The 22247-nt window shown below is 40.8% G+C and overlaps 1 protein-coding gene across 2 annotated transcripts; it reads right to left on the reverse strand.

Annotated features, from left to right (window-relative positions):
* Positions 1-102: 102 nt before the first annotated feature.
* On the reverse strand, positions 103-19574 carry si:ch1073-335m2.2 (msx2-interacting protein). 2 transcript variants are annotated; one of them, XM_049576437.1, is made up of 15 exons: positions 19256-19574; positions 17649-17963; positions 14078-14554; positions 13706-13857; positions 12299-12499; positions 11984-12135; positions 11772-11897; positions 10403-10516; positions 10191-10304; positions 9990-10090; positions 2266-9664; positions 1905-1973; positions 1612-1806; positions 1364-1522; positions 103-1128 (listed from the first exon to the last, which is right to left on the reverse strand). In XM_049576437.1, the coding sequence occupies exons 1-15, from the start codon at positions 19336-19338 to the stop codon at positions 997-999; spliced, it is 9789 nt and encodes a 3262-aa protein (XP_049432394.1). In that variant the 5' UTR covers positions 19339-19574; the 3' UTR covers positions 103-996. The 2 variants fall into 2 exon arrangements, with proteins under 2 accessions (XP_049432394.1, XP_049433153.1); XM_049577196.1 differs by lacking the exons at positions 17649-17963; positions 19256-19574 and adding an exon at positions 15961-16169.
* Between the last annotated feature and the right edge of the window lie 2673 nt (positions 19575-22247).

Here is a 22247-nt window from a genome sequence, read left to right on the forward strand (position 1 = left end):
TAATCAAAGTGAGTGAAATCACACATCAAAGATTTGCTGATTAAAAATGAACATTCTTGTCAAATAAAACACAACATAAATAAAATGATTATATCTTAAATATTCAAGTTTTCTGGAGTTTGTTTTATTTGAGTTACAAAATATGAAGTGCCATCGGCAGACTTCTCAAGAGAGTTTGCCAACCTTCTTGTGTTACAAGTATTTACACCCAAAAATCAAGGATATCCATCTAAATTTCCACACTGTGTCCTGGTATGTCCCAGAGTTCAAGTCTCCGTCAAGTTGTCCAAGTTCCATTGTCAGAGTTTAAATATTTAAAATATTTACAAAGTCCTGTATTCAAAAACTCCCAAATCATACTGTAGCTTGTTCAATGCAAAGGCAGGAGCCAGAAGTGTAACTGCTTCAGTAGTGTGAGAAAACAAGCAGAGCTGGTGGAATTAAAGGAGCTGTTAAACGAACATGGTCCTCTACAGGGTCTCCATAGTTTTACAAGTTATTTCTTCCTCTAACGAAAGCCTGGGCGAGGAAGTCTGTACATAATTAATTAAAATTACATGTTGAAATGTCTTTTAGCCATTGTGGCGCAACAGCTTGTACGATCCACTCTTGTGAAGAAATGAATTTGACAATCAATTAATAAAAGACAGATGAAAGAAAAAAAGGCCACCCAGATAGTCACTCATTGTTGTTCAAACATCCTGATTTTTTTTTTTCTTCAGAGCATCTCCGAACATTAAAATAAAACTCCAATAAATAGAAATACAGCAGAGAAATGGTCAAATAAGACTGATTCTGGTTTGGTCCATCCCTGAGTTCTTTTGAGAAGGACAAAAATACCAGACAGGAGTGACAAAAGAAAAAAAAGCGTTGATAGGGTATATCCTACACATTCCCATTGTGTCCAGGAGAAAAACAAAATTCTTATATTCCTCTGGTTTCCTGAGGCTCATCAGCGAGAACATCCATTGATGTTACGGTTCGCCACGTTGAAGGTTACACAGAGGTGATGACAATCATGAGGTGTGGTGAGATGCTGGAGATCCTGTTGAGGAGGTCGGGAGCGAGCTGGGATAAGTGGCTCTCTGAAAATTCGCATGGTGGGAAAATCTGTAGCACATAGGCAGGCTGGAACAAGAAAGAAAACATCAATTACATATATGAAGTTACAAAGAAGCAACAGATGTAATATCGGACAGGTGTTTTATAAAACAAGATTATGCTTCTGGTCATGTGCATCATTTGTGCAATGAGGCAGCAATAATAAATTATAGTCAACACAGAAAACAGGTTACTTTTTTTAAATGAGACTGTAGAGGTCACACATGAACACAGATTACAGACACATAAACAAATGCCTCACCTGATTGGAGCCTGGGTTGGGGATATTGATAATACCAGCAGCCAACTTTGTCTGCAGGTAGTTAATGAAAGCAGCCTTAAGAGCTTGAGTTTGGTTTAGGACATCGTCTTGATCTCGTCCACATGGCAGGGCAAGAAGAAGACAGAAGTCACTGTCCCCCTGTGGAGGAAAAAAGTGTACATGCTGTTAGAAGACTATTTAATGAAACAGAAAAAAATGACTCAATGGAAGTAGGCCAAAAAACATACTGTCATTCTCCGGGCTACACTCTCCAGTTGCGAAGCCTCTAGTCTCATTCTCTGGACAATCCTAAGCAATGCGCCTCCTTCTTGAAGGGGCAGTGATCGATGAGCCAAAGCTTTGTTTCCACAGACAAAATGCAACTGGACTGCAGCTGTGTCATTCTTCAGTGCCAGCAGGCCTTGCCACACAATAGGGTATTTCTGTTTAAATGCAAGACAAAACAAAGACAAGTTATGTCGGACAAAGCCAGCTGTTGTTCAGACCAACAATTTAACTGTTGTGATGAGTTTCGTCTTACCGTGAGCAACTGCACCATATTAACAGGCTGCGTCATCTTGCCATCTGGTTTCGTCTGGAGGTCTGCACCCTGAGGATTTAAGACAATAGTGTAATGTGTCATGAACAGTCTCTGTAACATATAGACAATAACCCAGGTTCACATAAACACTCAGTTGGCCTGCTTTTTATCAAGTGCCCAGCTTATCATTACGCCACAGCCTTCAAAATAACCAGAGTTAAATCAGCAACTCTCTAGAACATTGCAACTATTTTGATGGTAGCATTTATTGCACGACTGTTGTATTATTATTATTATTATTATTTTACTTTTAGCTAGGTGATTGTCTATTAAACTAGAGTGTTAAGTACAGTGAACTCACCATAGTTGGTGTGACGTTCAGCGGTGGCTGGTTAAGTCCAAGAGGAGACGTCTCTGGTATTTGAGAATGGATGCCTCTTGGGTTTGAGTAGATCCCAGAGTACTCTGGGAATGAACCACTAGGTCCTGGTGGCATTAGCTGAACTCTCTGGGGAGATGCTATTGCTTGCCCAGATTGTCTGATCCCCATCATTCCATCTTTAGGAAGAGGAGAGTGTGGCCTTTTTGCCTCTAATGGCTTTGTTACATCCTTCTCAGACACACCTTTAGGCAAAACGTGTGCTCTAGGAGACAAGGATAAGGGTAGGCTGGAGGGTGCTGAAGAGGGGGGAAGAGTCTCTTGAATGTGTCCAGAATGTGGGTCTGTGGTCAAACGCTCTCCCTGTTGGTGCAAGAGTACACGCATATCTCTTTGTGCCATGTAGGTTTCTAGTGGGACATTACTCCGCAAAGGCCCGTGAGGATCTGACTGCATAGTCTCTGGCTTTAACTGTGCAGACTGTCTTCCTGGAGCCTGATGGAAGCGTCTGGCTTCTTCCCGTTCCCCCTCATGACCCCTCAAAGAACCAGGGTTCACCTTGAGAACCTTGTCTCTGCCAACAGCCTGGGGTGAGGTGGGCCGTGGCTGCATAGAACCAGACCAGGGAGAGGCAAGAGGCTCACTATGCATCCCATAGCTCATCACAGAAAGGGGTGGAGTATTGACCCGTACATCTCCTTGGACAAGATGCCCCACTGGAATTGACTGGGTAACACGGTGAGGAGACATCCGTCCCAAGCCCCCAGGTACACTATGAGGTGGCATGATAACCGACTGCTCTGGATGATGTACACCAGTAATAAACTGCTGCATGGCAGGTAGGCCAGTGGATAACATCACTGGTATTCCCTTGGGTGACGAAGAGCCTATGGGTGAGGACACTTTAGTAAACGGAGAGTGTGGATGACCTGATTTGCGAGGGGACCGTGGTTCCTGTTTGACTCCACTGATGTGGGAGGGACCTCTGTCAGCAGCCGCTGTAACAAAGCCTACATGGTTGCCAGGTGGAGAAGGCAAATGGGGGCTTATTGCAGGACTTACAGCAGAGGTCCAAGGTGGTTTAGCTCCATCTGTACTGTGAGGATCAGCGCTGTCCATTTTCTTCTGATGTTTTATTGGCATGTACTCCTGATGGTAACTCATTGCTTGCTGGTTACCCTGTGTGAGACGCTTCACTACTCCTTGTGTTCCAGATTGGTAAGTAGATTCCATCTTTTCCAAACCAGCGCTTTCTTGTTTAATAGAAGACAAAGTTGACTGCGTCTTACCAGGATGCCCATGATCTGTCTGCAATGAAGGGCCTTTCTGAAGTCCTAAATGAGAATGACCATACATTTCCTGTTTCATCTGGGGCATGGATACCAACTGCTGAGATTCCATGTCACCTGCAGTTGCTTGTGGGATTTGACTTATTTTTGCACTAATCCTCTGTGGTCCCTCTGTTTTCTGCCCTGAGTGGCTCAACACCACCACTCCTTCAGAAGTATTAACTCTCAGACCTGGGCAAGATCCTGTACCAAGAGTGGGGCTCTCAACAATGAAACGTGCAGCACTTCCTCCCTCATCAGCAACAGACGGCCCATGGTATGGTCCAGTATCGTCTTTGCTGGGCCTGTAAGATGGTTTGGGTAGAGTCATGTCCAAACACGGATTTCCAACGTTTATGTTTATTTTGTCCTCAGGCTCAGGAGGGTTGCAAACACGACTGATAACAGAGGTTGCAGTGGATGCAATAACAGAGATCACAGACTTTGTCTCAGGAGATGGCAGTGAGGCTGGAGGTCGAACTATAGGTGGAGCTGGATGAGCTGCCATTCCACTACCGGGCAGTGGTGATTTATTTGGCACAACAGCTGATAAAGTATTACTTTCAGAGGGGTTCTGATCTCGCAAGGTGGGCAGATTACTAGGAATAGAACTACTGCCTGACAATGAAATATTTTTGTGTTTCATAAGAATCTGTCTCAAGTCACTTGTACCATGGTCAGTATCTATGTTGTCAGGGTCTGAGGGTAAAGGCTGGTTTTCCTTGGATGCCAACGGCATGACAGGTGAAGGGGAGACCCCTGTGTCTTTAGACTGGTGGCGCCAATCTGGTGGAGAAACAGGAATTCTACTTGTTGGAATGGGTCTGATATTTGGCCTGCTAGCTAATGGAGACAGGGAAGGAGAGGTGCACTCAGGTGGAACCTGTTGGGGCTTTGGGCATATTGGACTCTTAGACCGGGGGTTAACAGATTTAAGATGTTGAATCTGTTCTTCAGAAGATGTCTCTGACTCTGCATTTACATCTGTAGCTTTGACAGCTAAGGGCCCAGGTTCTGGCTTCCAAGTTGTAGGAGTAATAACAGCAGCAGTTGCTGCCGATGGCGTTGTTGCAGGAACAGTATTTATATCTGAAGGTGGGCTATCTGATAAAGGAGTTGTCAATTCCTCACTTATTAAGGGTCCTTCCTTTGAATCTTTCCTTGCTTGCTTTTGGACTTTAGGACGTTTAGGTGTTTTAGGTCTTTTGGTGCCCTTTTTGGGTGTGGTAGGGAAGACAGGTTCCTCCTGTATAGCAGCTGTATTAGTTTCAGATTCTTCTTCCTTGGCAGGTGGAATCAAGTCCTGTATCTCAGGTTCTGAAACTACATCTGCACTTGGTGGAGGTGCTTGGGTTATGGGTACAGCTCCGTCCTCAGGAGTTATTGAGTAAATAGCAGCCATGAGTTCTGTCTCACTAGCAGGATTAGAGGGTTTTTCTTCCTCTGGGTCACTTTTTACTTCTGTATGTGGTACAGGTGGTGTTGCTGGTTCTGATGGAAAAGCTGGATCTGTAAGTTTAGCAATGTTCTCCACTGCCTGCTCCAATTCCAGCTCCTGTGAAATTAAGCTTTTTGGTGTTTCCAAGAGCTCATTTTTGTCCAAAGTGGCATTTTCCTTTTCTTCATTGTTGGAGCCTTCTTTGTTAGCATTAGTACACTTTGAAACATGATCACTGTGGTCACCAGATCTGATCTTTTTTGAAGAATCCTCTTGATTCCCAAGTTCATCATCCCCTAACTGAAGAAGATCTTTTACCTCTGTTACATTTAGTCTGATTTTGAGGTTCTTGAGAACAGGAGACTTAGGAGTCCTTGTCAACTTGGTTTTTCCTCTTACAATCCTGTCTTTTTCTGAGGTGGGTTTATCTTCTAAAGGTGGGGAATCTTGCTCTTTCCCATTTGATTTACCCTCACAGGCCTTCTCATGGAAAACATCTTTATTTTTGACAGCATCTCTTCCTTGTTTGTCTTTCTCTTCTTTCTTTTGCTCAACTTTTATTGATGGATCCTCTTTACATGAACTTGATGAAACTTGCAAAGCCAAAGAATCTTCATCTGTGAAATCCATTTCCTGATCATCATCCTCAGCCACTTCAGTTTTTTCCCCCTTCCTTGTTGATCCAGATCCTGAAACTGTGGGCATCGGATTCAGTGAACCCTTTGTGCCATGAGGGGGTGTTTTCCCTTTTGACCCTCTTGGAATTCGTTCCCCACCTTCTGATTCATTTGAATCGGTGTCTTTATTGTCCATTTTTGATTTTTCTACTTTAACTGTTGAACTCTCGTCACCTTGTCGTCTATTCTTGGGAGGACGCCCTCGTTTAGTTGCTGGGGTTGGAGCAGGTGGATCTTGTTCAATATTTTGTTGTTGGGTTGCATCTTTATCTGTACCTCGCTTTCTTGCAGAGCGCGGTGACTCAGTGATTTCCTTTCCAGAACGAATGGGCACATCATCTCCAACTGGGGTGGCATACACAGATCTAACATTTCGTCGCCTTGCTCTGCCTGCTGATATGCCTGGCTCTGACGTTTCAGGTTCTGATCCATGAATAGGTGATTTGCCTGTGGACTTTGATTCAGCTCTTGGGGATGATCCATGTTTAAGCTTCTCTTTGTCAATGCGTTCACTCTTGCGTGTTGCTTGTTTCTCAGAACCAGAGGTAGACATGACAGGAACTGGAGCAACTTGAGCAGGGGATTGTTTGCACTTTTTATTTTTTATTTCTTTTGTTTTATGCTCTTTTTGAGGTGAGACTAACTCATCATTTGTGTCATTATCAGTGGGCATCTGCACTTTACCAAGTTTCTTCTCTTCTTCGGGCTCTGCTATAGCCTTACAAGCAAAATGGGTCTCTTTCTCTTTTTCTTCCTCTACAAGACTGGGTGGTATGGGACTTGTGGCTTCAGGCACTTCTGGATGTGTAGTCTCAGGATCTGGCTCTGCTTCTGAAATGCTAACAAACTCATCATGAGAGTCACGACGGCAAGGTTTTTCTGTACAGAGTGGTTTTACATCCTCAGTAACAATATCCAATTTCCCATCAGATGGAGAAAGTTTACATCTATCGACTGAATAACTGGGTTCGGGTGCTGCTACTGGTGCAGGTTCAGAATCAGAAGGTGCCTCATTTAATGGGTGGTGCATGGGTACGATAGGTTCATTTTCTTTTACCTCTTCTTTTACCTCTTCCTTTATGACAGACACAGGAGTATATGGATCAGGGGCTGGATCTGATGCAACACATTTCTCTTCTGGTGGAGCAAAGTCCTTAACCACAGACTGGGTGACAGAAGTAACTGTGAGTCGGGGTTCAGTAATCGGCTCTTCAGCAGGACTGATGGGTTTGATTTCTGGATCCATGACAGATTCTGTTTGTGGTGACTGCAAAGCCTGTTGCTCTTGAACAGGTGCTTTTTCCACTTTATTCTCATCCATGACCATTGTGTCTACTTTTGCCTCTTGGTGGGTTTTATTCTTCTGTTGTTGCAGTCGCGTGAGTTCCAAAAAACGACTGTGGAAAAGGACAACCGGCCCTGAGTCAAGTTCACCATCTACTGTGCCTTGCTGACCAGGTTGTTGGTTTTGTGTAGGCTCAGGTTCTTCATGTTTGCGCTCCAAGTGTTGCAGTCGCCTAGAGTCCAGCTCAAAGACAGGACTGTGTAGGAAGCGGGAAGCAAATAGTTCCCTGCGTTCCTGTTCCTCCGGCTTAGGCTCCTCCTTCCTGTCATCAAGTTTGTCTTCAGATCCACTTCGAATCTTTTTCTTTTTCATATACCAGGAGGGTGTAGGCCTTGGTGCTGATTCAACCTTCTCAGTATCCTTCCTGTTGCGGAAACTTGCAAAGTGAGAATCATAATCCAAAAATGACCAATTATCTTCTCTGGAAGAGGAAAGAGATTTTGCACGTTCAAGCAGAGCCTTTGTATCAGGTGTGATGGTTTGATCAAGTGCAAAGGAATAGAATTTGTTCCTTTCGAGATGGGCTAGTTTGGGGTCTGAAAACCTGTCTACCCTTTGCCTCTCGGAAAAAGGCATAGATGTGGAGGGCACAGGCGAGTGGGGTTTGTTCTCTCTGTCCTCCTCAGAGTCGGATCGTACTTCCCCAGGCTCCAAGTCATGCCAAATACCATATTCTAAACGCTTGCGATTGTGAATGTTTTTACTTAGACTTCTGGAAAAGTTAAGGTCAGGCAACAAGTCTTGTTTGACTCTGCTCTCCCATCTCTTTTGTTGCTCTTCTTCCACACTAAGTAAAGAAGTGTTTGGCTTGTTCACCTGTGTGTTATGTGTCCTTTTAACTAATAGCTCTAGATCTGGGTGAATTTTTTCCTCATTTCTACACAACTCTTTCTGGGAAGGGTCCACAAAGTCCTCATCTGCAGGGTGAGAGAAGTGCTGATGTCCTGGAGAGGAGATATTGTTCCAGTCAGGATCTTCACTTTTTTGCCTAAAGCTCCGGTAGACACGCTCCCTCTTAATCCCTGAGTCAGTTTCAAATTGGTCTAGTTTCTTTAGTTTGTGAGATGGGAAATTATCGGTGACATCCTCAGGTGGTTTACCAACTTCATGCACAAGACTGCGATGTTCCAGGTCCTCTGTTTCACTGCCTTGAGGACTTCCTGGTTTTTCAGGTTTGTCAGACTCACGCTGTTGTTGCTGCTGGTGTAACCGTCTATTTTGCTCCATTTGCTTGCGGTAACTCTGAGAGAGATCAATGTCAACATGGTCTTCCTTGTTCTTAACATTTTTGTCAGTGTCAGCATTCTGAGTACTAAATTTGAAAGCAGCATGGTGTTCTTGTTCTCTTGTACTGCTTTGGTCTGCAATCCCCTCATGTGAAAACCTTCTGGATGAAGTGTGCCCTGGATGTCGTTTTGGCTCCAGTGGGTCCAAAGATCCCTCTGACTTCTCTCTTTGTCCTCTAAGGTCCTCTTGACCATCCTTCTGAGTGCCGCTTTTGTCCGTTTTGAGCCTTGAATCTCTCCGTTGTGAATCTTTGTGTTTGTCAGGGTCTGACTCTTTCAAATATGTGGCACCGGCACCAAAGTCAGCAGATGGAATAGCATCCTCCTCCTCATGCCTGCTTCTTTTCTGACGAATAGTCCTTCCACCGGAATCAGCAAAGCGCCTTTTTCTTGCAGCAAGGCGATCTGAATCCACAGACAAATCTTTCCCGTCATTTCCAATATCAGGCTTTAGATGTTTCTTGAGTCGATTTTTTCCATCCAATTCCGAATTCTCACCTTTACTCATTTCTGATCTTTCACTTTTTATAGAGTCGTGATGAGCAGTTGACAACTGATTTCCAGTAAGAGATTCACCATCCCCCTTACACTTCTGCCTCTCATTAGCATCCTGGTCTGATCCCCTTCCTCTTCCAGACCCACCATCAAATCCAGTCTCAATCTCTGCGTCAGGCAGTGGGTTGGATGGGGACTGCCCCTTTGCTTTCCTTGATTTAATCTTCTCAGCTTTGTCTTTATCACCTTTTTCTTTTCGCTTCGCACGTTTGATTTTCTCAGCACCTGCCACACGATCTGGTTGGCTGCTCTTGTCACTCTTGTCACTCTTTGAGGCATGTTCCAGCAGGGTTTTTTCAGATTTGTCAAAGTGTGGTGGTGGTGACATTGAGCTTACACTCCCACTGCGTTCAGAGGATTGGCTGTAAACTCGCCGTTCTGGGTCTCTGGGAGCACGCTCTGATGGTGAGGGTGATACTGTAGGAGTGACAGGTCGCCTTGGATGGGAGGGGCTCCACCTGCTGCGGTCAGCCTCAAAACGCTCTCGTTCTCTTTCTCGCTCTCTTTGAATATATGTGTATTTTCGAATGTCTTGCTCAAAGGGGTCTCTGTAGTCCCTGTAGTCTCTTGGATCCTCATGATAACGTGGGTCAAAGTGATCTGCCTGATAGTGCTCCAGCTCAGGAAAACGGTCTCTGCTGCGAGCAGCGTAGTCTCTTCGAGCTTCCTCTGGATAGAGGCCAGGGGTTCTTATATTCTCATAGTAAGCCCTTTCTGCTGTAAATTCATGGTATGGAGGTCTGCGTTCCTCTCTGTAGAGTGAATAGAGAAAACAGGAAGAGAAAATAAATGAATTCTGTTAAATAATTCACCTAAAGAATTGATCATTTTATAAAACTGCACTGTCACTTTCAGATAAAAAGTTCTTAAATATTTTGCTACTTTGCTTTGATATTCTAAAGATTATCACCTTATAGACATATTCTATCAGGGTCATTTCATTTGAAATAATAATCTTATAAATTCCATGAACTAATAATTTTGTGACATTTAAAATAAAATAAAATAAATAAAATAAATAAATATATAGTTTTGAACATCATTTCTTGCATGCAATTAACAATATGGGCAATGTACCGTCGTTCAGGAGGAATTTCATAGAAGTCTCTAATGTCTTGACCAGATGCCTGCATGGATCGGTAGAATGCCATCTGACTCTCTTGACTGGCAAAATCCACCTTTCATGAAAAAGTAAATAGGTTAATACACTTAAATACATAAACATACACACATGAAAAATACATTTCACGAATAAACCCAAGAGTTGGTATTGTTTACCTTTATTTTATTGCCACCAATCTTCCAACCTTTGGTCTCCCTTACAGCTGCCTGAGCAAAATCTGTGTTGTTGTACAAGATGAGGGCCATCCCTTTCAATCTGTCAAATACCACCTAAAAAGGACAATAATATGCAGTCAGTGTTTCTAAAACTATACAGCATGAAAATCAAAAGCACCAAATCTTTAGCAAGAGAAAATATAACATCTTACCTTAACTACATGTCCATAGCGGCAGAAATGCCGTGTGAGGTATTGCTCTGTAATACTGGTTGCCAAACCATCTAGCCAAACACATGTTGTGGGCATACTCTTCCCAAACCCAAGCTGCAAGGAGAAAGAGAGCAACATGCATATTATATACACAAGATGCAATACACTGAAAACCTACACAGACCTGAGGCCTGTACTATGAAGCAAAGTTTGCTGTTGGTGAGGAGACTTCAGGGTTAACCCTGGTTTTCAGTACTAAGATGGTTCACTTTTTACTGGAAAAAGTACTGGGTAACTTATCCTGAACAGCTAACCTGCTCCAGAGGAGGTTAACTTATGAGTATTGGATCACAACCTGTCAACATGCCAACCACTAACCAGTGAGATCACTGGAAAATAAATTATTCCGACATCGACAAAAGCCCTGAGTGAGAGGAAAAAAAGAATATAGGCTATATTTTTATAGGTCACTCAAATCATTTTATTGGTCCAGGGTTTTCATTTCCACTGTGGTTTTAAAACAGCTTCTAACAAACGAACAGAGCGTTTAGGGCTACACACTAAACACATAATGATGAGTTTAGCTGTATTTCAATTGTGTTTATTTTCTCCCAGGAGTGACAGCTAACACTGTGGATAATTTATGCTGCAGCTCAAAATAACATGAGACACCTGTGTGATGAGAACTGGAAAGAAAAACGAATAAAAATAATCCACACTGTTATTTGGCTCACCTTATTATAAATGCAACATTTTCAGTTAGATAGACCTCATCAGTATTTAACTACTTTTCCAATCTTCACTTCGGCAAAGGAAACAGCCTGGCATGAAGTGTTGTCACAAATTCAAAGTAGTTTTTTGATGATTCAAATACAAAGCTAAAAAAAATACAATACACTTAAGTCATATGTAATGGCCTAATTCCTAAGCCTCTGCCTACTTTTAATATTTTTATCATTTTCCTAGTGTTTCTACATGTTGTTCTTCTGTTGTAAGGTTACAGGCTGTCCTTTGCATTGCATGCCGATGAATTTAACTTTTTCTGTCCCTAAAGCAAAACATTCCCGCAGTGAATTAGTATTACCGTTATAACACATACATATGAAGTACTTCATTCATGGTTCTGATGATGTTGCAAGCCATTAACAACCCCACCTCTTTCACATGAACACACTTGTGACTGCATAGGAAAATGCAGATTTGACTGAGCCAGTTGATAGCCAGCTTCGTAACACTGGTTATCTATATAGCGCAGTTTAGGGTTAGTCAAGCCAGGTAACAAAAATATGTCAGTTCAGCTGGGCAAACTGAACTGGATTCATAATACAGGCCTCAGAAATGTAAAGAGTGTCTACCGTAAAAACTCTACCTTTAGTCTGTTACTGCCCAGATACTCCCCATCCATCTTCTTAATGGCCTTGCAGACACTGGCAATATCAGAGTACTGCACAAAGGCATACTGGGGAACTCCATTTACTTTCTTGATGTCAATGTCCTTGAGGAGAAAAGACAGAACAATTACAGACCCCAATCAAGTGAAAAATGTACTAATTTACCATACACATTCAAATGGTAGCATACCACAATTTCTCCAAAGCGTTGAAAGATGTCAAGGAGTTGTTGATAACTGGTGGTCTTCTCAAGGTTGCCTATAAACAGTGTCCTTGTGGCCTTTGGGTGGAACTCATCTATCCGCCCATCCAAGGGCCTGAACTCATTTTCACTCTCTGTTTCTGAGGGAAGGAGGAGGTTTTATTGATATTATGGACATGCTGCTAAATGTCAAGTTCATATTCTCCACAACAGCATGAAACCAACGTTCTAAGAAATGTTTAATTCATTAGCTGGCAGCAAGTATTCATTACATTACGGTTATGTATATTTGTCATCACTTACCAGGACCATTCCAGGCAGTGACTTCAATCAGCATGCCAAAGAACAGCTTTCCTTTGGAGACAGTGAGGGCTTTCTCTTGATCCTCCTGCTGTCTGAAGAACACCAAGCCATAGCGGTCTTCTGATGCTCCATGGATCTGCACTGAGGTCACTTTCCCATGTTTCTTGAACTCATGGAAAAGTCCATCTTTTAAACTCGTGTCTGCGGAGGGGAAAAAAAGATGATCATCCAATTCAAATATTTATAAAGAGTACTAAAAAAAAACAAACAGATTTTCCAAAGAATTTAAAATAACAAAAAACAACTAAGTTTACAGGATCTTTTAGTAAGAATTAATTTGCACATAAACCTTGGAATAATGTTTTACTTATTGCTGACTCTCATCATTTTCTCCCCTCAGCTTCTTTTCACAGTCACTAAATCTCTAGGTTTCCAATTTCCTACTGAAACTGGAGCATACTTGTTAAAGTAATATGAATGTGGCTGGCAAGCAGATACGACTGGCTGACAAAAGTCCAAAGTTCTTGTTGTGGGAGATACAGTGTCACAGTCTTAATCAGCAATACATTACTTTTTATTTGTTTTTAAAGCAGTGAATTAATCTCTATCAGGATGTTTTAAGTTTTATGTTTCCTACTCCACCCTGGCTATTCTACTGACACTGGCTACGAGCCAACTGGTGTTGCTGAACCTTGTGCACACCACATCTTTTCAAAGTCATACTCACTGCCTTGAGTTTCACAGGTATATATAAAATGACAAAGGTTGATACTCAGAGATTTTAAAATGTGAAGTTACAAAATATAAGATTGCAGTCTGGGAACTGTTGCTATAATTACAGTGGTAAATTGGCATGGGTGCATCGGCGGAAATATATATACACACATATATATATATATATATAGAAGCAGAGCGACCTGTATACCAGTGTGATCACATCCAAAGTGAAGGTTACCAAGCACCATATGACAGTACATATTTGTGTGAACAGACCCAAGAATATAATTTGCATTAGAAATTACAACAGCATAAATGTCCATCCTCAGTTTCCAATAATGCACTCTGGCAACCATTAAAGTCAATAAAACATAAATAATAAACAAAATTACATTTCATTACAGTCCAAAGAGCTTGTGTACTCCAACATAAGCGTACATTTACAGGTCACATGATGTACTTGTGCTACTTAATCTTAATTTGGCTCATGTTTCCTCTACAGCCTGCTGTGTACACTAACGTCCACTTTGTATTTCAGTTATAGCAAAAGCAATTTACAAATGTTATAAATAAAATGGTGTTATGAAGTCCTTTTAGAACATCACAATTTATTGATACTTCTGAGTAGGTCTGAAAAGTTAAAATGGTTACTGGTATGACTCTTTCAGAGGCTGACATGTAGAAACTCACCTGTGGAGCGCACTGGTAGGTTTTGCACTTTAATTCCAAAGCTTCTTCGAGGCTCATCTGAGTCAAGTCCCATCGAAGATGTAGGGGCATGTGCAGCTGACGATTGAACAGAGCGTGCCCGAGATCCATCACTTGAACTGCTGTTTGAATCGCTGTTGTCAAACACAAAAAAATAAATTAAAAAATTTCAGAAAACCAGAGAATAATGTTTAGACATTTGTTTGTTGTAGTAAAAAAAAAGAGAGAGAGAGAGAGAGAGAGAGAGAGGGGAAAAAAAAGGATTTGCCGATACCCGTTGATGGTTTGTCCAGTGACAAAATCTAGTCAAACAATCAATGAAACATGAAAATTATAACAAAACAAATATCACACCTGCCGCTGCCGGTGCTGCTGGTGCTGCTGACAGAATCAGAGCTTGAAGATCTGCTGCGGGATCGAGATCGTGGACCTCTCCCAGGGGACAAAGGAGCTCTTTTAGGGGAATGAGGAGTTTTGGGGGTTTGTCCCGTGGTCCGTTGTGGGGAAGGGTGCCTTGACTGTGAGGAATGAGACGATCGGCTCCGACGGTGATGGTAGGTTCTATCAACCCGCCGTCCTCTGTCATCTCTGTATAAGTCACGTCGTGTAGAATTAGTTAGAGTGAAAGGGTCTCGAATCCTAGAGTCAAAATGTGGGTCTGATGCCTCAAAGCTTCCCCCGATAGCACTGCTCCCTGGGCCAGCGGCAGCAAACATGGAACGATCTCTGTAATAATCAGCATTGTAGTGACGCTGTCTGTCAAAGGTGCCACTCCGCTCATGGTGTCCATACGGGCTGTGATCATATGCACGTTCACGGCTCTCTGAGCTACTGTAAAATAGTAACACAATAGAGAGGGAAAAAGAGTTACTATGATTTGAAACAAAAAGGCAAAAACAATTTCCTACATTTAAACTATGTGGCATTTAAGTGCACAACTGTGGAAAGTCAAAGGGTCGGTACAGCAAAGACATAGCTGAGAGCAGGCCAGATAAGTTGTGTAGGTTAATACTCTTATTAAGAGCAGTGCGAGTATTTTAATGTAGAGATCCTGTGATTCATGCCTTGGCAAAATTCATTAGTTTGTCTCTCTTAATTTTTAAATTGGTACCAACAAAACCAAACATTGGACTCCTCTATGGGGTTCTAGTTTATCAACCAAGAAGAAAGAACTGCTCACGCTAACCTAAGTTAATGAACTGTTTTTTTTACTTCAAGCAACAAGTTTCACAACAGCAGTTGTGTGATATTTTCATTCAAATGTGACACTTTGAAGTTTACATGGATTTCAGCACTAGGAGAGCATTACTGATGAGGAAAAACACCACCAAATTCCTCCTAACTAGACTAATAGGCCGAAAGAATTGACCCTTCAAGACATGACATAATGGGGTCAACCTATCAAATGCTGGCACTGTCTGTAAACACTAATATGGAAGAGGGTCCACAGATAGAGAATGTCATATGCTGTATAGACTAAAACCCCTGGAGGCATATTTGTGATTTATGACATTGGGCTATAAAAATAAAATTGAGCTGACTTGTGTGGCGCTGCTCCGACTGCTAAACTGTCAGCATCCTAAAATTACATTTTGTTTTCTAACAGCAACTAGACTACCAACAAGCACAATTTCCTTTACTGTAATTTCATAAACAGTCACATGAAACAAAGCCACCCCAGACTTTGTCACGAAAACCTTCTTTGAGTCTTTTTGAAGATCTACTCAAACAAACACATAATTCAGCAATGTTGAAATGCTGTTCTTTCTTAGTCTCTTTTAATTACTGACACTGGCAAAAACAAAAACACTGAGTGCTTTTGGCTCCTCCGAGTGTCCAGGGGAGCTGATTTCAGAGGCTGACTGTTCATGAAGTATTGCTGGTAAGAAAAAGAAAATATCAAAATCAAACATTTCTCTTAAATATTGTACCGATCAATTGTCCTATCAAGGAGCTCTGTAGTGAAATTTAAAATGCCATGCAGTTCAGATCAATGTATTCAATGTGAAAACAATAATTTGTAATATATATGTGATGTTGCAAAAAGAGGCATGTGCATAAAGAAATGACAAATAATACATATATATTTTGTATATATGCATTTAATAAAACATATATGTTTTCCTCTCTTGCATTAAATCAATCTTTTCCCTAAAAGCAGTGCAAAACCTGCTATTAGACAAAGCACTAAGGAATGTTAGAGAAAGAAAATATGCAGAGGGCAGAGCAATACCAACCTTTTGGAAAAAGAAGTTACCGAAACTAATCCAAATAAAATCTAGGTGGATCAGAATGTGAGAGCCCGCATGAAAAACCAAGGAGAAAAATCAATTGATCTAATTAGGCAAAAACGGTTCTCTTGGATCGCACTGCACGTTATCTTCAAATACTGTGGAGCACCAGGCCGGTAGATTGTTGATGTATAATCCACAGTTAGGCTACTTAATTCTCCTCACTGGATGGAAAAAGGAAAAAACAAAACAATCAGAGAAATGGACCTCTTTATGGATTTCTGGACATGTGGTTGGGAAAAAAAACTATAGGAACATAAGACAATAAATAAATATGGATTTCTTTTAAAAAAAAAAAAAAAAAAAAAAAAAAAAAAAGATGATGCACTTCAGGGTAATTCAGGGAACTCCAGGTTGACTATACAGTAAGTTGGTGCCCGAATGGAAAATACATCCAACTGGATCAATCTTGTCTTGTAGCACGAGGAAGTAGAATGTTCCAAAAATTACGGTATGGGGAAAAAATGGGTGAAAAATGTATTCCACTGATAATATCAAGTAGTTTACAAGCATGTAGACTCAAAGACACTATGATCACAGAAAGCAAACTCCTCATGGGCTAGTAGGTATGTCTTAATTCCACAATCCAAGGATCTTATCGGGTGTACGCACTAGAAGGCTTCATCTTTTTGTGGTAACAGTTAAAGTTATTTTGAAAAAGTTGTCTTCAGTTCTCTGTGACGAACTTGGAGTGCTCTTCTCCTCACTGAGCTGAGGCCTTACACAGCTACATCCACACTCAAGTAATCCAAATGAATGGCAGCTACACCTATCCACACTAGGGTCCACATCAGTACATCCAGCGCGGGTGCGTACATCCAGGAGGGTACATCCCAATTATGCGGTCTTCATGTGTCTTCGTGGCCATCAATCCAAAACTAGAATAGCTCCATAAACTTGTTTGGATCCTTGGTGTTCTTGCAGAGTCTTCTTGGTATAGCTTCCATATTTGGGACAAAAGTGTTTGTTATACATAGTTAAATATGACTGAGATAGCCTAGTATATATGCACTACATTGTGTCTTGTGATGTGTAACAAATGTACAATTCTTCCATCCACTTGTTCAAAACTTAAATCCAGAATAGGCCGTATCCACAGAGGCAAAAAATAGCAAAAGTAGTCCATCCATCAGCTGTGGTCAAGAGGGAAAAAAACTGACGACCCGATCCTTGATGTGTTACCTAATTGGATTCTTCAAAGAAAAGTACATCCTTCACGATAGGGATTTACTTCCAGTTTCAGGCAATTCCAAGTAAAAAAAAAAATGGAGGTTAGATCCCATATTTAGGAGGAAAATGTTGGAAAAGTATCCAAAAGCTCCCCAGGGTAGTTTCCCACAAAATGCAATAAATCCAAAACTCACCAGGATATTCCTCACAGATGTAATATCCAAACCAGATGTCAAACCTTGAATTATAGATACCTTACCAAATGATAATGTGTAGTTAATTTACTTAGATCCCATGGGAAAGGCGAGTCAATTATGATGAAAAGTGGAACAATCCCTAATTACCTTTGTGCAACCCCCTTGAGGCATCTACTCCTCACGAATAACCCCACTATGTGTTTAGGTTTTACACCTATCCAATACCTAGATTCCCCTGGATTTTAAGGGGAGGCCGTGTCCACTTACCCATCTATTCTCCGTTCATAACGTCCCTCTCTGGTGTGAAGGGACACAGGTGGGCCAAACACTGGACCAACTGTTCCCCTAGAGAATCCTGTAACGTCTCGACTGCTCGAGGGTGAGCTGTCTTCAAGGCTCCGAACAGCACTAGGGACTGACCCAGGTTCATTGTAGTCAGTCCGAAGGTCCCTGTCCCCCATCTTGTTGACAGCATTGTGAGCCTTCTGTGCACTTTTGATATCCACAAAATCCACAAAGGCTGCAACACCACCCTCTGACCCTCGCTTCCGCAGAACTTTAACACTTTCCACGCGCCCATACCTGAGAGGAAATTACAATGAAAACAAAGAGGAAATTACATATACACCAGCTAAGATTAGGGTAAGTGCAACTGTTTCTCTGCATGCCAGAACCTAGTTCATAGTGAGAAGAAAAGACAGTGATACTAAAAGCAAGCAATAATCATACACCTCCTGTATGAACCAAAACATGTTAGCACTTACATTTCATTTAAGACCATTAAAACAGGAATGAACTGTTTGAACTTAAGGTGTTTTAAACAGTGTCTAGAATTGTTAAGATGGATTACTACATTCAGTGTTTTACAAGTACTGTGGGGAGTGTTGAGAGGTTTAGTCACAGTACTAACGTTAATCAAACGTCCCTCTGAGACCTAAAACATGTCAAATGTCAGTGTTTAACAACTATAAAAAGCATATCATCAAACACACAGCTGTCACCAGACCATTAGTAATGCTGCAATAGCTCCCATTAACTATGACTGGATGTACTGTTTGATGTTTTGCAGGGGAGTTTGTTGATGAGTTGCTCCAGTGTCCTTTACACACGTAGGAAACTATATAGACAAATAAGATTATATTGTTTTAGTATCTTCTACGAACATGGGAAAGCATACAAGTTTATGCTGCCATCTCGTTGTACATACTTGTTTATCTTAATAGCAAAAGCTGGTTAGCAATTTACTTGTAACTTGGCAAAATTACAAAACACTGAGTATTGTTTAAGTGCAGCGATGGCTACCGACGTCAAGCACCTCAACAACTTGCTAACATTTGATAATCAGTCCGGAGAGCTCGCTGATCGTTCGCAAATCTTGACTTATCTACATTTCGATACTTCTCTAACAACACTGTTGACCAGAGATAAATAACATTATGAGTCACCCGTTTTCAGTGGCTTAAATAACAAAAGTCATCTTGTGTTATTTGACCTGCTGACGCTAGTTGCCTTTTGGCTTGTACTGATCGTGAAAACGTTTTGACTTCCCACAAAATGGTTGGTTGGGTGTTAGCTCGGTGGCTAGCAAACCTAGCTACTTGCCTCCTGGCTTTAGCAAAAGTTAGCCAAATATTATAAATCGTAAACATTTACACTTAAGTGGTTTCATTCCTGACATTTCGCTTCAACAAATATCACTGTGCTGCAACATAGCACAGGCAGCACGTAAGAGACCGCCAGACTTGTAAAAGTTAAAAAATGCTAACATTAGCCGTGTTAGCATTGGTCACAGGCTGCCCGTCGCTACTAGCTAACGTATACTGCAACTAGCGCGCGCTGCTTCGCCAATAGAGGATCCCTCTTGCGTAACCTACCGTTTAAAATGCTCCACGATTTTCTCCTCTCGAACATGTTCGGGTAAATTTCCCACCCAGAGGTGTCTGGTTTCCCGAACCATCTTGAGCTATCTTCCCCCCTTCACACTCATATGATCTCGCACGTTTCTAATCCCTGCCGGTCGGAGGTCCGCCTGAACAAAATGAACGACGGTGGACTCCGTGAATAATCTGGGCCTGATAGCCTGCTGCCCGCTTAGCTTTAGCTGCTGCGTCCTCGATCCATGCATGTGAACGCGCGCGAGACTCGCTCCTGCTGGTTTTGGGTGCGAGCCGCGCGGCCACGGGCTCGGTGTGCCGTGCGTGCTCGTGAGTGTACAACAGTGAGCACGCGATTTCTTGAAGAGCAGCAAGCTGCAGCCCGCGAGGGAGATTAATCTGCGAAGTCACGCGACGTTGACTGCAAGGTAATCAGTGGTGTTGTGGGGGGTTTACAGCAGGTATACAGCAGGTATACAGGGTAAGATGGGGGAGGGTGATTCCTTAAGTCAATTTGCTGTAAAATTTAAAAATATTTATATTATTGATTTATTTTAGCATGTGCAGGCGATGACGCATGAACCAACACACAGAAATATGCTACATTGGTACAACAGCCAATTTTTATTGTAACAGCACAAAAATGGAAATGTTGTAAAGCGGCAAGAAGCCCCTGACGAGCTATCTAACTTAATAAAACAAACTAAAACCCAATCCTGAATCATTAATGAATTATCTATAAACCTATAGCCTTTCCCCCAGGATCATTGTTTTTATTTTAGGGTATCTTCCTTCAGTAACCCAGCTAGAAATGTTGGCTAATTCTAGATAGCTAACAATGCTAGCTAATAACATTAGCAAGCTGCTAAAACAACAGTACCACTGCTATTAGACTATGTAGATATGAACAATATAAAGTCACATATGACTATATAATAGATCATAGAATTAAATGATAATTTGAGGCAGGATGCCCCTAGGGTTTTCCACCCATTTTCTAAGGGGTGCTTCTTGCCCCAAAGGTCTAACTTAACATGTATTCATGTATTTCTAACTTAACATGATCGATGTATTTCTTTTAAATTAAATTGAATTTATGTAGGAATCACTCTTATCACGACATAAATGTTTGTTTTTACTTATTAATATCAAATAATTGACAATCTACTATCACTTATGAAATATTTATTGAAAAATGATTCAAGACTTTATTTTAAACTTTTTGAAATTTCATCAAAGCACCAATAACACATCAATTTAAACAGGAAATAATGTAAGATAATATAATGTGTCACACACTTATAATTCCCACATGTGAACAACGACAGATAGGTTCCCCGTGAGGTTTTTATTTTAAATTAAATTGAATTAAATAAAACCCTAACCCTAACCCTTTATTAGGAAATGGCTGTGCACAACACACTGATACAGTCAATTAAAAATTCATTTATAACTTGTATAGGCCCAGTTGAATATTGCAATAATAATGTGTGGTTATCACAAAGTCCCACGGTACACCTGGATTTGCATCACAGCACACCCTTTGAGAACCACTGTACTAAATAATAGTACAGTTAATAAAACTTACATTTCTAAATGATTAGTTTACCCTAAAATGGTTCTGGTGGAGTAAATCTCAAAAATGCAGCAATTCAGATGAAATGTCACCATTCACTGTAACATGTGTTGAGAGTAGATTTAGTGCCATATATTGGTTAGGAAAGGAATTAAGGCTCAGGGGCATCTTTCCTCGTCTTACCGCACCCTCCTTTTTTTCTGGCTATTTACAGTATACATACCTATCAGCCAAAAAGCCATTGGAATATAAAGGAGAGTATGCCCACATCCTTATGGGTATCTGCCTAGCAGTACACCCACCTTATCAACTACCTCTACACTGAAGGTAATCTTATTGGATATTCCAGTGGCAAACAAGGAGATCCTATCATAACATGTCAGTGTCAGGTAACTGCTTATTTGATAAAAGTTTAATTATTCCATTGCAGTTATAATTTCATAATTTCCATAATTTATTTGTTTTATATATTAACTGTGCAATAGGGACTTAAAGGTACAATAATAATTTTTATATTTCTAACTTTACATTCTAATTTTATACATTGTATTGTAGCATAAGACACATATTTTATATTGTTACACACTTTACATATTCAGTTACATAATAAATATTTTATTTTTAAATATTTTACATACTAGTGTTAACATTGTAGCATGTTGCGCATATTTTTTTATATTTTAACATACTTTGTACTTATACTTCTTATTTCTTTTTATTTATACCTATATAATTCTCTACGCTTTACATCAGAGCAACTGTAACACACCACAATTTCCCCCTGGGGATGAATTTTGAATATGAAAACTGAATTTATGTAAAGTAGCCTAGTTTAAACCTTGAAGCAAGGGCTGTGCTCACAGTTACTCACTGTTACATGATAATAGCAATTCCAGCCGATGTTTTATAATATACAGCCTGGTTTGTGCAGTTTGTGTTTGAGCTGTGACTAAATATCAATCTTTTTACCATTGTTAAAACCAGAGACATTCAGTAATAGGCTTAGAAGAAAGAAGCAAGTCACACTCAAGAAGCTGTTATCTAGCAAATGTTTGTCATTTTAACTTGATAAATGATGATTTGAAAATCAAAACTGATTAATCAACCCACTGTGTCTTTAATTAACCCACTTAGTTTTTGATATTAAGGGTGGAAGTAACAAGTATTAACTGATAAAAATGTAGGTGAAGAAAATGCATGTGAATTGAAAGACAGAGTGGTAAACATGGATGTGAAATGAAAAAGAGAGTGGTGAATTATTAAGGGATTTGATTAAATTAAAATCGATTTGATTAAAACAGTTGTGATAGTTTTAAAACAGAGCCATGTTTCATCAGTTTTCTCCCATCTTACATTCATCACTCACAACACAAAATTGCCATTTATCGTCTAAGGAAAGTGACATCAAGGGTGCAA

The sequence above is a fragment of the Epinephelus fuscoguttatus genome, linkage group LG1 (assembly GCF_011397635.1).
Source record: "Epinephelus fuscoguttatus linkage group LG1, E.fuscoguttatus.final_Chr_v1".
Classification (NCBI taxonomy): domain Eukaryota; kingdom Metazoa; phylum Chordata; class Actinopteri; order Perciformes; family Serranidae; genus Epinephelus; species Epinephelus fuscoguttatus.